This window comes from Myotis yumanensis, unplaced genomic scaffold (assembly GCF_028538775.1).
Source record: "Myotis yumanensis isolate MYYU_CA2020_CCGP unplaced genomic scaffold, mMyoYum1.0.hap1 SCAF_3, whole genome shotgun sequence".
NCBI classification, from domain to species: domain Eukaryota; kingdom Metazoa; phylum Chordata; class Mammalia; order Chiroptera; family Vespertilionidae; genus Myotis; species Myotis yumanensis.
The window spans coordinates 175962490-175976622 of record NW_027223754.1 but is presented as its reverse complement, the minus strand read 5'-3'; the positions used below and the strand labels follow the sequence as shown (position 1 = coordinate 175976622).

Below are 14133 nucleotides of genomic sequence, written 5' to 3'. Positions count from 1 at the left end.
GAACAAAAAAAAAGCAGTATATATTTAAAATTATGTTTTCTGCTTTATTTTTACACATTTGAGTTTAGACTATAGTTAACAGATTTTCTGATTGCATTTTTTCTTTTGATCTCAAGAAATAATCAACTTATTTAAAATTACTCAAACATATAATTATGGTTTTATTTTCAAGTAGTACAAATAAAGCATAGGATCTTAATTTTAAAATAACTTAAAAAAACTTTTAAAATGGTGTCAGCAAGACAAAGACAAAGACAAAGAACAGGCAGATACATCTTTACTTACTATGTTTAAATTATGCTTAAAATAATGTCTATGCTTCTTATAAAATTTTTTCCCTACAGATATACTGACCAAAAATTTATCTTAAACTTGGCCTTGTAATTGTGATACACAAGGAGTCTTGTATTCGAGCCTTTTTTAGATGTACTAAAATTACAAAAATGGGAAAAAAAGGTGTTTTCTGCTCTAAGTCAGTACAAAAGGATTACTATTTAAAATATAACTGAACTGTTTTTGGATTTTTTTTTTTAAAGAATGGGAAAGACCCTATACAATGACACCTGCTGGGCTGAGTGAGCCTCGCTGGAGGCTCTGCATCAAGCATCTCAGGAAGGCAGCCCACATACCTCCTTCAAGTCATTGTCCAGGCCCATGTGCTCGGAATGCTGGCGGAGGCGGTCTTTCCTGCGCTGCGTGGTGGCGCTCCGACTTACCCAGCGACTGAGAAATAGAATCCACAGGTGAAAACAAGCAAACCCAAGCAATGCAGTCACTTAACTTTAAAACAGAAAGAATGAACTGTTCAAAACAAAAGACTGACAATACTTATTTTTCTTTTTAAAATACATGACAGCTTTACTGAGATATAACTTAAATACCATACAATCACCCATTTAAAGCATGTAGTTAAATGGTGTTATTCAAAGAGATATGTAATCATCACCACAATCAAGATTTTTTTTTTAAAAAAGCGTAGTTATCCCCTCTGTAACGACCTTCTCCTTTCCATCTTGCCCACCCAACACAACCCCAAACCCTGAGTGAATAATATTACCCTCTCACTTCCTTATTCTCATACCCATGTAGGTTAGTTTTTTATTTCATTCATGGCGACCCATGAATCACTTTATCTGCCCTTTACCAAGTCTCCCACAACCCTTTCAAAGACTATTTCCACACCTTTCGCTTTATTCTCAAGTACCTCCACACAACTGAAGACCCACCTGCCTCCTTCCTTATGCCCTCTATTTAGTGATACAAACACAGACACCTCATCTTTCTTCTAATCCCGAAGTATGAAACATACTGGCCATGCCTCAAAGCTATTTGTTCCACCCATATCCCTGACCAGTTCTCTCTTGCCTTCTTCAGCCTGCTCTATGAATCACCGCCTTTGCTGCCAATCCTATTTTTCTCTCCCACCTGCATATTTCCTTGCAGCTTACAAGCATGCTGACCCTATAGTTATGTTGAAGTCTTTCTTCACTCTTCTTACGTAAAAACACTTTAAAAGTTTTGCGGTAAGGCCTTTATTTACCTTTGGCTCTTTAGTTCATCTCAAATCAGCTTCTTCCCATGAAAATGCTCCTGATGGAGCCAGATACCCCCACCTGCAATGGCTATTATTCATTCCATTCTTAGCTTACTCTAACTCTCTGCTACATTTAGTACTGCTGATCACTCTTCTACCTTAAAACCCCAGCTATTTTCAACCGCCTCAGTGTTTCCAATGGAAAGCTCTCTCACATTTGAGCCTTTGTCCATGCGGTGTTCTCCCGTCTATTCATCTTCCAGATAGCTTAGACGGCACACGGAAAGTGTTCTATGATTCTTCCAAATCTAAATTCTACCCCTCTTCAGTCTGCAGGTCTACCCCTCTTATATTTCCCAATTGTAGTTCCTACCAGTGTGTTATTCTTACTTATCTTTCCTCTCTACTATAAACTCTTGAAGGGCTTGTATCATGTCTATCAGCCATTTTACTGACAGATCTACTACGTCACCTGACCCTTCTACAAATAGGCCTTAAATAAATAATCACAGATGCAACCTAACATATAGGTTTACAGATGTTCATCATAGTACATATGCAGTATGTTTCCTTTATTCCAAGACGCATTTTGGCTTTTAAATGTTCCTGAAAGTAGGATATACCTTTCACTCCAAAAGCATGCTGAATACATACTTTTTGAAAAAGCTTTTGAGTTAATCGCAGATCTTACACCCAACAGTTAGAATGAAGTAAATGTGTTCAAAACAACCTAACATTCAACAATAGGAGGTACTATGGAAGAGTGCCCCTGATACAATAATGAATTAAAAAAGCAAGGCACAACATTCTACAAACAATATTCTAATTTTATAAAAAAGAAAAAAGTGTGAACATGCACGTATGTGTGCACACACACCAGGATCCATGCAATGGAAAAACACCACCAAATGTTAACATATCATGATGATGGCGTTATGGGTGGTTTTAAAATTTACCCTATTGCTTTCCAGTAAAATTTTGAATGAATGTGTATCATTTTATATTAAACTATTTTTAAAAATTTCCCAGGTTTGACTATGTATTCATCAAACCATTCTAAGAATATTTACTCTTGAGTATATCCTTGACAGCAGAGATACCCACAATTTAAATTGAACTTATAGCCCTGACTGGCTTGGCTCAGTGGATAGAGCATTGGCCTGTGGACTGAAGGGTCCCAGGTTCAATTCCAGTCAAGGGCATATGACCGGGTTGCGGGCTCAATCCCCAGGAGGGGGTGTGCAGGAGGCAGCTAACCAATGATTCTCTCTCATCATTAATGTTCCTATCTCTCCCTCCCTTACTTTTCCTCTCTGAAATAAATAAAAATATATTAAAACGAACTTATATTTTAGCCATTCAGGAAAAGTCATATTGCATTTCTGACAACTTATTACTTTTAATTATTTTATTAATAAAGTATCCAATTTATAAAAAAACTTAAAATGAGAAAGCTGCTTCTTTTGTTTCTTTTAAAATACTTTATGCATGCCTTTGGTTTCAAGCTTCTCAATCATCTCATTTCAGTCTGCCAGAGGAACACTAAATAATTATAAGAAAAATGGTAGCAAGAAAGGTAGCTCCCCAGTGGGAGGCATGCAGGAGGCAGCCGATCAATGATTCTCTCTCATTATTTATGTTTCTATCTCTCCCTCTCCCTTTCTCTCTGAAATCAATAAAAAATATATTATATTAAAAAAAGAAAGAAAATTGAGGAAACTGAAAAGATCCAGAAGAAACATAGTAAGACTCTGACAAAGATTTTTTGCTTGACCAAATGACAATCAGTGCACTTCCTTGTAAAATCCAGTTTTAGTAAGAACCCTGCTGAGTCAGCTGAGGAGGAGCTCCCACCCTCAGGGTACAGGAGCTCTTTTCTGATTGTGTTCCTCATCCTTCACATCCCCTGGGTGATGCCCAATCACCTGGCCAGCCTTCAGCAAGAATCCGGTTAGGACAGTGGAGTCTGAATCCCTCCTTACCCCTAATGTTTCCTCTTAGTAACTGTCCATCTTTGCTCCTTGGCTATAAATCCCTCCTTGCCCATCATGTGTCTGGAGCTGAGGCCAATCTCTCTTCCCCACTGCGATATCCCACTGTGGTGGTCCCTATACGAACTGCCATGGTCTCTTGAATAAAGTCTGTCTTACCATCTTCAAAAAGTGTCATGAATATTTTTCTTTAACAACTCTGGAGCAGAGTATAAACGTCAGCTGATAAAAACTTATACAATAAATAAAGGGAAAGAGTAAAATATAAGTAACAAAAAAAATGTGTAGCCCTAGTCAGTTGCTTAGGGGTTAGAGCAAAGGCCCTCAGGAGGGAAGGGCCGGAGGCTTTAATTCCAGGCCAAGGGGACGTGCAGGCTCAATCAAGGTGCACGCGGGAGGCAACCCATCCATGTCTCTCTCAGATCAATGTTTCTCTCTCTCTCTCTCTCTCTCTCTTTGCCCCTCCTCCCTCCCTTCCATCTCTCACTAAAAAAAATCAATGGAAAAATATCCTCAGTGAGGATTAAAAAAAAAAAAAAAGACATGTGTATAGATTTTTGACCTGGAGGCCCTGAAAACAGCCCTGTAGAAAAAAAACAAAACAGTGTAAGATCGTAAAATCTGTCCAGTGTTTTAAGAAATTAAGGCTACTGGGTAGGGTGGTTTCAGTAAAAATCTAAAATAGAATCATGACAGCTAAATAAACCTATATAATAAAAGCCTAATATGCAAACTGTCCCCTTGGGTGGTCATTCAACCGGGAGACCGGGAGTTTGACCACTCGCTCTAACTTGTGTTGACTACCAGGGGGTGGTGCGGAACATGGCGGGCATCGGCGATGCGCTGCAACCTCACCAGCTACCTGGGGGCGGGGGTGATGGGGACGGAGGTGCAGTGAGAATGCAGGGTGTCTGCCGAGCTTGCTCTCACTCCCCCTGCTACCCTCCCGCAGGACACCAGGGCTTGCATGCTGGGGAAGCCCCCATGCTCAGATGCCGGGGCGCCTGCAAAGAGCCCGCCCCACACCGGGGCCTCTTCTGGGTGAGTGGAGCTGCAGCCGCCAGGATCGCAGGGGCCAGTAGGGCTTCCCGTGGGTTTACGCAAGAGCCGGTCTGTGAGGCTGGCCGGGAGAGAATGTGCTGCCCGCCTGGCTTCTGTGCAGCGCCACTGGGTGGCCCAGAGGCCCACGCTTTATCCCGGCTCACAGCGCCGGGCTGCGCTCACCACATCTCTGCGTGGGGTCTCGGGCGCTATGACTCAGGTGGAGGGGGGCACGCAGGGGCCCGGGGGCCCAGGGCCTAGAGGTTAGCTGGGACCTGCCCTTCCATGCCAGACACTTGTGCTTCAATCACCGGCCAGGCCTAGGGACTGCACCCATACACAAATTTCGTGCACCAAGCCTCTAGTTAATATAATAAAAAGAAAGGTAGAATATAAAGAGCAGAATGTTCCCCTTGGCAGACAAAGTAGAAAAGACTTTAGGTAAAGAAAAGGATAAATATTAACTTACATAATATAACTAGCATCTTATTATACACTCTATGGGACAAAAATGCCCTATTTAATTTTATTTTCAAAACAGGTAAATGAACAACACCTGCTTTAAAAAATTACTATAAAATCCATACATTCCTGATCTGGTTAAGTAATTAATTTATCCTTTGCATTATTAAACCTTATTTACTATGCATAATTTTACCAAAGATAATCATATTTGCTGAATCACTAAGGATTGCTTATTTGCTTCTGCCTTGTAAGCAGCATATTAAATTCTCGCTAACAGTTGATCAACCATTTACATGGGCATGGTTATAAATCCCTTTACTCTGAAATTAGTTCTGAGATATTTTTTCTTTCAGACTACAGTCTATCTGAAAATACAATGCTTTGGCTCTGTGTGGAAATGGGAAACCTTGAGATTATATATAAGATTAAAAGCAAAAAATATGGCAGTAAGATTTAAAAACTGAAATCTTTCCTCCTGAGAGCTCCCTCCTTCCCTTCCCTGCTTTATTTTTTCATCATAAGTCTTATCACTGCCTGGCAGGTTATTTATTTTACATATTAAGTTTCTTTGTTTCTTTTCTCCTACTTGAAAGCAGGGATTTTGGTTTTGCTTATTGCTAGGCATTCAGTGTACAAGACAGTGCCTTACATTTAGGAGGGGCTCCATAAATATTTGCCAAATGAATGAATGAGCAATCTAATGCTATCAAAAGGAAATCAAACTATAAAAATTAAAAGTCTCCCTGTATCAAAGTGATTCAAACAGGATATTTTATAAATAAGAACAGTGAATAAATCAATGACTCATCTGTTCTGGATGGAAAATTCTCATCCATTTCTGAAAAATGGAACATTATATCTAATACCCTGACCTGGAGAGTTTGAACTCCCAACAGTCAGCATCTCTGAGCACATGAATTTCAAGTTCAGTGTTTATGAAAGTAGGGGCAGCTCTAATGGAGGGTAAAACCCTGCCAATTAACTGAACACATTGCAGCTTCTTTTCCTTTAAGAGTCTAATATTTATCATTATAAATCTCTACCCCTTACAAATCTGTCACAAAATTTGGAAATGTTCATCACTGCTTTATTAAAAGCATCCTGGGGCCCTAGCCGGTTTGGCTCAGTGGGGAGAGCGTCGACCTGCGGACTGAAGGGTCCCAGGTTCGATTCCAGTCAAGGGCATGTGCCTTGGTTGCGCGCACATCCCCAGTGGGGAGTGTGCAGGAGGCAGCTGATCGGTGTTTCTCTCTCATCGATGTTTCTAACTCTCTATCCCTCTCCCTTCCTCTCTGTAAAAAATCAATAAAATATATTTTAAAAAATAAAATAAAATAAAAGCATCCTGGGAAATAAAGAGTTAAGTACCAAAAATTCTGCAACATATATAGTGCAGCAGATCATCTGAAAGGTAGAAACATCATATTGTTATCATCACAATTAGCTGGTATATTAATATTAATAATAGAAAAAGAGCAAAAGGGAGGCAAGGCATTATAAGCACGGTCAGCTGGGCAGCTTCACCAGGAAGCTACACTTCACGCCTGGTCCATTCCCTGCAAACCACCGGGGGGAGGGGTCCAACAAAAGGGGAAATGGGCACATGCACAGTGAAGTCAGTGTGACGTAGGGAAAGTGCTACCCTGTCCATCCCAATGCAAGCCCACAAAACCTTGGGAACACAGAATCCCTAGCCCAGTGATGGTGAACTTTTTGAGCTCGGCGTGTCAGCATTTTGAAAAACCCTAACTTAACTCTGGTGCAGTGTCACATATAGGAATTTTTTGATATTTGCAACCATAGTAAAACAAAGACTTATATTTTTAATATTTATTTTATATATTTAAATGCCATTTAACAAAGAAAAATCAACCAAAAAAATGAGTTTGCGTGTCACCTCTGACACGCGTGTCCTAGGTTCGCCATCACTGCCCTAGACAAAGAGGTCCCTCTCTGTTGTTCTGCTCTTGCTCTGCTCCTGCTCCCTTGCATTCTCTTGCTCCATGACTAGCCTGCCATGTGGTCTTAAGTAGTTGCATGGCCTCTGGCTATGTGGACCCCACATGCAATAGGCTGCAGCTGGGAACACAAGTCAAGCTAACCAGATGCTGGACTGGACTTTAATATGGAGCAGAAACTCTGGGCAGTGGCCTTCATTCTTGCTCTAAAGACAAGGCTGGACTTTTTCCATGGCAAGATGGAGGGAGAAGGGCCTTAGAAGGGAACCTCCTTAATTTTACATCTGTAAAGCTTTTCACAATACCTCATCCTCCTGTGCAAGTCTCAGGAAATACCTTTCCTTGCAACACTGCAAGAATCCCACTTCCAGCAGACACAAAGGGCACCCCACTGGTAATACTCTTAGGCGATCTCTTAAGAACCTTCATATTACTTATTTCAAGTGGGCCACTTAGGCCAAAAGGCATAATTCCACCTCTTTTTTATGGCCCTCACTGATTCTCACTTGCCTTCTGAAAACTTAGGTGGCTCAATGCCACGTCCACGTTGTGTTTACTTCCGTTCTAGCCCATTTCTTTGCCACAGCCTGGCTTCTTTCCCCCCTTTCTCTGACTCTCTTTAATTAGATCACAGGTGTAAAATGGTATTTTCAGATGAGAAGAGAGGAAAGTGATTCCAATTTGTCCAAAGTTCCTATGCTGGTTAGTGGTTAAGAATGAAGTAAGTTCCAGAACTGCTGATTTCCCAAAGTTCTTTCGAACTTACTGTATTCCCCATTAATAACCTTCTTTGCATCTTTTCTTGTAAAACCCTTCTTTATCATGCACTCGCTAAAACACCTGTATTCACCTAAAACCAAGGACTCCCCTAAACCCAAATAACTGAGCCCATTTCTAACCATATTCAGATACTTTCTGAAAGGAATCATCTTTCATAAAGAATGACAGGATTTATCTTTCTTTTTGCTTGTTTTGCAATTTTTGCACTCAACACTTAAAAAAAATAACGATGGTGTTATGGGTTGAATTGTGTCCCCCAAACAGATATGTTGAAGTTTTAACTCCAATACCTGTGAATGTGACCTTATTTAAAAATAGGGTCTTTGCAGATGTAATCAAGTTAAAGTCATTAGAGCAAGCCCTAAACCAACAAGACCAGTGTGCTTATAAAAAGAGGAAAGTTTGGACGCATACACAGAGAGATGACAGTCACGTAAACAGGAAGACAGAGACTGGAGTTTTGCTACTAGAAGCCAAGGAGTGGGGCTACCAGAATTTGGAAGAGGCAAGGAAGGATCCTCCCCTAAAAGTCTTGCCAATATCTTGATTTTGGATTTCCCCCTTCCAGAACTGTAAAAGAATCAATTTCTATTGTTGATTTTAAAAAAAATTTTTTTTTATTGATTTCAGAGAGGAAGGGAGAGGGAGAAAGAGATAGAAACATCAATGATGAGAGAGAATCATTGGCTGGCTGCCTCCTGCACGCCGTCTACTGGAGATCGAGCCTGCAACCCAGGCATGTGCCCTAACCAGGCATCAAACCGTGATCTCCTGGTTCAGAAATTGATGCTCAACCACTGAGCCATGTCGGCTGGGCAAGTTTCTGTTGTTTTAAGTCACCAAGTTTGTAGTATTTTGTGACAGCAATCCTAGGAAACTAATACAGGTAGTAAAATGACACAGATAATGAAAGTACAACTTTTATAATTCCATTAGACAGATGAGCATTATAGTTAAACACAGTCAGTTAAAGAAAAGCTATTCCCAAGTGCACATTACCTAAAAAAGAAAAATCTCTAGTCTTTGGATTCTTTTACATGAGCAAATTAAAAGTCAAATCCTATCTCAAATGAATTAATTTGGTCTTTGAAAAGGATAATCAGATTGGTAAAATGTTTAATAGCTAAGCGTTACTCCATTAGAGTTGCAGAGCACACACCCTTCATTCATTCCTCAACCAAACTACTCAAGTAAAGAATGTGCTTACTTGTTATTAGTTGGCCCTGTTGCCAAGACATCGGACTGTAACTTTGGAAAGAACCCTTGCTCATATTTGCCTTGACCAATTTTCATATCAAGTAGATGTGGATGGATTGCAGTGTGATCCATTTTCATCAGCCGCTGCTCAACTGACTGGGCTACAAATGGAATTTATAACAAATTAGAGACATTGGCTAAGCCTTAAAAAATAATTCTTCCTCCATTCATGCACCTACAAGGAATTCATTCTTTCTGACATTCTAAAGCAGATTTTTACTAAAGCTTTTCAATATCAGTATAAGTACAAAAAGGATAACCTTAAGTAAATGCTGGATAATTAATTTTCACAATATTTCTACCTTTGTCAAAAGTAGGACAGTGGGGATGAAAAATCATTAAAAGTTTCCCGTAAGTGGGAAATTCAACATTTCTTAATGGATGGCAAATATTTCCCTTGAGCTGAAAGACAGGTAAAGAGAAGGGAACAGCAAGCACAGAAGCCTTATATTAACTGTATTTCTTTGTACAAAGACCCATTAAATAGTCGTGGTTCTTTTTGTAAAAGCAAGGAATTTGTAAAACAAGGAGTGATGTGAAGTTTATTATTTTTAGTAACAGTCACATTCTCATTAGTAGGAGTCTTTTAGTCGTGTTTATTAGATCAAGAGGGGTAATGCAGAGACAGATAAAACAAGCAGGCATTTAGGAAATGTCCAGAGGATAAAAAACTGACCTTTTAAAGAATGGGACAGAGTGAAAAGACAGGAATTACTCAATATTCCTATTTTAAAACCACTGAAAGTTAGAGACCCAAGAAAAAATGAATTATGTCTTTGGTTAAAAAAAAAAAAATCTGGCCCTGGCCAGTTTGGCTCAGAGGATTGAACGTCGGCCTGTGGACCTAAGGGTCCCGAGTTCGATTCAGATCAAGGGCACATGCCCAGGTTGGGGGCTCGATCCCCAGTGGGGAGCGTGCAGGAGGCAGTCAATCAATGATTCTCTCTCATTGATGTTTCTATCTTTCCCTCTCCCTCTCCCTCTCCCTTCGTCTCTGAAATAGAAAGATATTTTTAAAAAATCACATTGTCTTTTAAAAAATATCTGGTCTTAAATGTTTTCATTAACTGAATTTTCAAGAGGAAATGTAGAGAATCAAGGCTATGTCTCCAATCCTCTGCCTAGATATTACTAAAACAGGAGAACGAGCGGGGACTGTGGTTGTGTGATAAATAATAGAACACACTGCGGAACTGCTAACATTGGGATTATTTTGCCTCTTTCAATACCACAGATTTAGTACTGCCAGTTATTGCCCAAACATAGTCTAAAAAAATTCTTTTTTGGGTGGGAAGGGGTCTGCCCATGACACGCTACTCTGGTGAGAAGAACACGCTTAACACCATCTTATGTGAGATCAGTGCTTCACCCAGACCAGATGTTTGTGTCTGACGATAATAGGGTTCAGGGAAGCTCTGAGGAAGCTACTATTGCCCTCTATGACATAAACTTGAAAATGTTAAGCTTCCCTAATTTTTCTCCATAGAAATTTATCCAAAAATTTTTTGAACTTCATTTTATTTTTAATGTATAACTTGTAACTTATCTTGAAACTTAGTCCGTATGTTCTATGCTGGGCAAAAGGGATGCCAGGTTTTGTTAAAAAATATTTTTTTATTATTGATTTCAGAGATGAAGGGAGAGGGAGAGAGAGAGAGATAGAAACATCAATGATGAGAATCATTGATTGGCTGCCTCCTGCATGCTCCCTACATGTGCCCATGACTGGAATCGAACCTGGGACTCTTCAGTCTGCAGGCCGAGGCTCTATCCACTGAGCCAAACCAGCGGATGCCATGTTTTAATGTGAAATGATATTTAATTTTCAACAATGACCCCTGGCACTCCACAGCCCTATTTATGCTCCCAATGCTTCCTAATATTTATAAAGCACAATTAACAGATGGTTTAGGCAAAATAATGCTTAGATTCATGGCATGAAGTTCCTGCCAATTTTATGTTCCATGAAATACTACAAAATTCCATTTCTGCCAACTAGTGCCTCTGTCCTCGTGAAAGGAAAATGAGCTTCAGTTTTTTCCGTTGGATTTAAATGACAGAGAAATCCATCTGATAATGAGTTATTCTCCTTTAGCTAGGAATCTTTTTGAAACATAAAAATCATAATTCACAATGAACTATTCTCAGGTTTACATGTAAGGATGCCATAGGGAACATAATGCAAAGTTACTTTTCAGTGATTATGCCACCAGTGAATACTGAACATTCAGAGATGATTAAATGCCTGCTTTAAGAGATCAGGGCTGTTATAATTTCAAGGGTTTGTGCCAATATCCAGTTTCTGTGATTGGTAAGGGAAAAGAAAACCGCATTACGATCAACTTGTTGCCTTTCTGCACAGAAATCATGAGGTTCTGGTGCCACAATGTCAACAGCGGAAAACCTCTGCCTAAATAATTCACCTGCAAATCAAAATCCTTTTTAGTTAAGAGGCAAAAGAGAAACAACAAAAGACAAAAACAATACACAATAAAAAATCCAATGTTGACAACAAAATCCCAACCTTCACAGCTTATGCTGGGGCGGGGGGGGGAGACAATTTCATCTGTAAAAGAAACAACCATGCCCTCTTTGAGAAATGGACAGTCACTGCCAGCTGCCTCCTTTTACTTTTTAAAAAAGTCTTTGATAAATTAAATTCCTGGGAGACTACTGACTATTTTAGCTGAATCTCATTTTCATATGTGTTAAATCTATAATGGTACATTTTCAAGAGTATTATATAATTTCTGTCATGATAGTGGGAGTATCAAATTCTCTGAGAGGCTGAAAGAAAATCTATGTTAATTGAAAAGATTTCTGGAAGTACACAAAGGAATCAGTGCTGAGCTCCATTAAAAAAATTCTGTCAGAAAGGGAAGAGTGAAGTTGGCTCAAAAAGGCATTATACTCTTCCGATGGCCTTTAAAGCACTGGAAGTCAGACTAGACTCCGAACAGGCGGAGACAATTCATTCATTCTGCCCCTCAATTTCCAAAGACACAGCAGTACTGCTGCTCCTGAAAGGCTCCAAGGATCTACCCTCAAGGACAATGTTGCAGCCAGTTCTAGAGAGAACTCTACGGTTACATGAGACATTATTTACATACTTCTCTCCTTAAATATGCAACTACAGCCTCACAACTCCTTGACTCTGATCTACTTACATAAAGTGACAGAGGCAAGTAACAGAAGCAGAGCAAAGACACTGCACATTTGCTACCTCCTTTTCCTCCAGACGAAAAACTGCTTTCAAATAGCTCCTACATTTGCAGAAATATTAAATCAAAGGAGGGGGCACTCAGGTGATAAATATGTTTACTTGGCAAACACAGAGTTAGGAACCAGGGATGAATGCATAAAATTGGGTGGATCGGTACATTTTACCTGTTTCTTTATTAAATGTGTAGCTAACATCATAGTGAGGCTTCAGGGGCTAGAATCACTCACACCTGGGTTCAAATCACGACTCCACCAATCACAAACTTCACAATCACAAGCAAGTGGCTTGACTGCTCAGTTTTCTCAACTGTATAATAAGGGTAGTTATAAAACAAAAGTAAATGTGCCTACACCCCCCTTCATCATTAAGATCATATGCAAAAGGGCATGGAAAACACACTATAAAATGTTCAGCACACAGTAAGTAGTCAGTAAACATTGACTATTAATATGACTGTTTATTTCATAGACTACTATATTACACTGGCCCAAAACTCATAATTCTTGGAGGGGGAAACTGGTGTCAGGGTTAGGAAACCGCTAATTTGAATATAAGAATCCAGAGATGTAATTTCTATAAAAAAAAGCTATTGTAATTAATGGCACCACTAAACTAAATACAGTGGGGCCTTGACTTACGAGTTTAATTTGTTCCGTGACGGAGCTCGTAACTCAAATTACTCGTATGTCAAACCAAAAAGTGAACGAGTGAGACACGTGATGTTGGGCTGATGTTGTGGCGTTCACTGTGACGTTCAATGCGCCAACTAGCGGTGGGGTATCTGAAGCTGGCTCGTAACCCGAATTTTAGCTCGCAACTCAAAGCAAAAAATTGGCTGAGAGACGCTTGTATCTCGAAAAACTCGCTAGTCGGGACACTCGTAATCAAGGCCCCACTGTATACAGTCATAGTTATGTAAATTAGGCAACATCTCAGATTTACTATTTTTTTTTTTTTAAATAACTGCTTTATTGAGATACCCAGATTTACTATTTTAAATGAGTACTTATCTTTTCCTGGATAAAGAGAAAAGAGGCCAGAAGTAAAAAAAGCAACATAAACAGCAAGACAGAAATTAACATTTTTTTCCATTAAGGCGATAAAGAAAACACGATAAGAATCATAGCAACCTTGTAATCATATGCCATTCATTATTTTTCCTCTTCTAAGAGAAATGGAATGTCAAGTAGGAATGGGATGGACATAAACTCACAGAAACAGAAAGGAACAAAACTAAAGAAAGTACCTCTTACAAGGACAAGCCATAAAGTCTAAAACTGACAATATTTTGGCTTATAAGGCCAACAATGTATACAAAATAATCGTGGATTTTAAGTTAATTTTAAAAGGCATGGCAAACGTACCTGCTTCTTTTAAAGTGCTGCATTTCTGATATATGGATGTCCTCAAGGTGGGTGCCCTTACATTATACAGTCCTATCTTCTCAATCCGAGAGTCAAAGACCCGAAGCAAAGGATCTTTCTCCTCCCACTGAGACATAATTTTGTTATCAATAAAGGTGGCAAACATCTGTGTTTCAATGAAGCGTGAAAGAAATGGCAGGTGTGGCTCAGGCTGGTCACACAGAAAGGAAGCCTGTAAAGAGATAATTAAAAAATTATTAGAGCAGAGACCCACCTCAATACGACATGATAAACCCCAAAATTATCTGTTGCTAAGGTCATTCTTTTTTAAAAAAATCTTTATTGTTGATAGTATTACAGATGTCCCCCTTTTTTCCACCATTGCCCCCCTCTACCTGGTTCCTGCCCCGCCCCAGGCCTTCACCACCCTATTGTCTGTGTCCATAGGTAATACATAGATGCAAATGTTCTTTGGTTAATCTCTTCCCGCCCCCTCTTCTTCCCTCAGATTCATAAGTCT

At 39.6% G+C, this 14133-nt stretch overlaps 1 protein-coding gene across 3 annotated transcripts in view; it reads right to left on the bottom strand.

Annotated features, from left to right (window-relative positions):
- DENND5B (DENN domain containing 5B) overlaps window positions 1–14133 on the bottom strand; it is a 169699-nt gene that overhangs the window by 43701 nt on the left and 111865 nt on the right. For 2 of the 3 annotated variants that reach the window (XM_070410479.1, XM_070410480.1), the window contains 3 exons: window positions 13614–13845; window positions 8977–9127; window positions 630–723 (listed from right to left, as the gene is read on the bottom strand). In XM_070410479.1, the coding sequence (XP_070266580.1) occupies window positions 630–723; window positions 8977–9127; window positions 13614–13845 (477 nt within the window). Of the gene's footprint in view, window positions 1–629; window positions 724–8976; window positions 9128–11362; window positions 11450–13613; window positions 13846–14133 lie in introns of all 3 variants that reach the window. The other variant, XM_070410481.1, reaches the window with a different exon arrangement.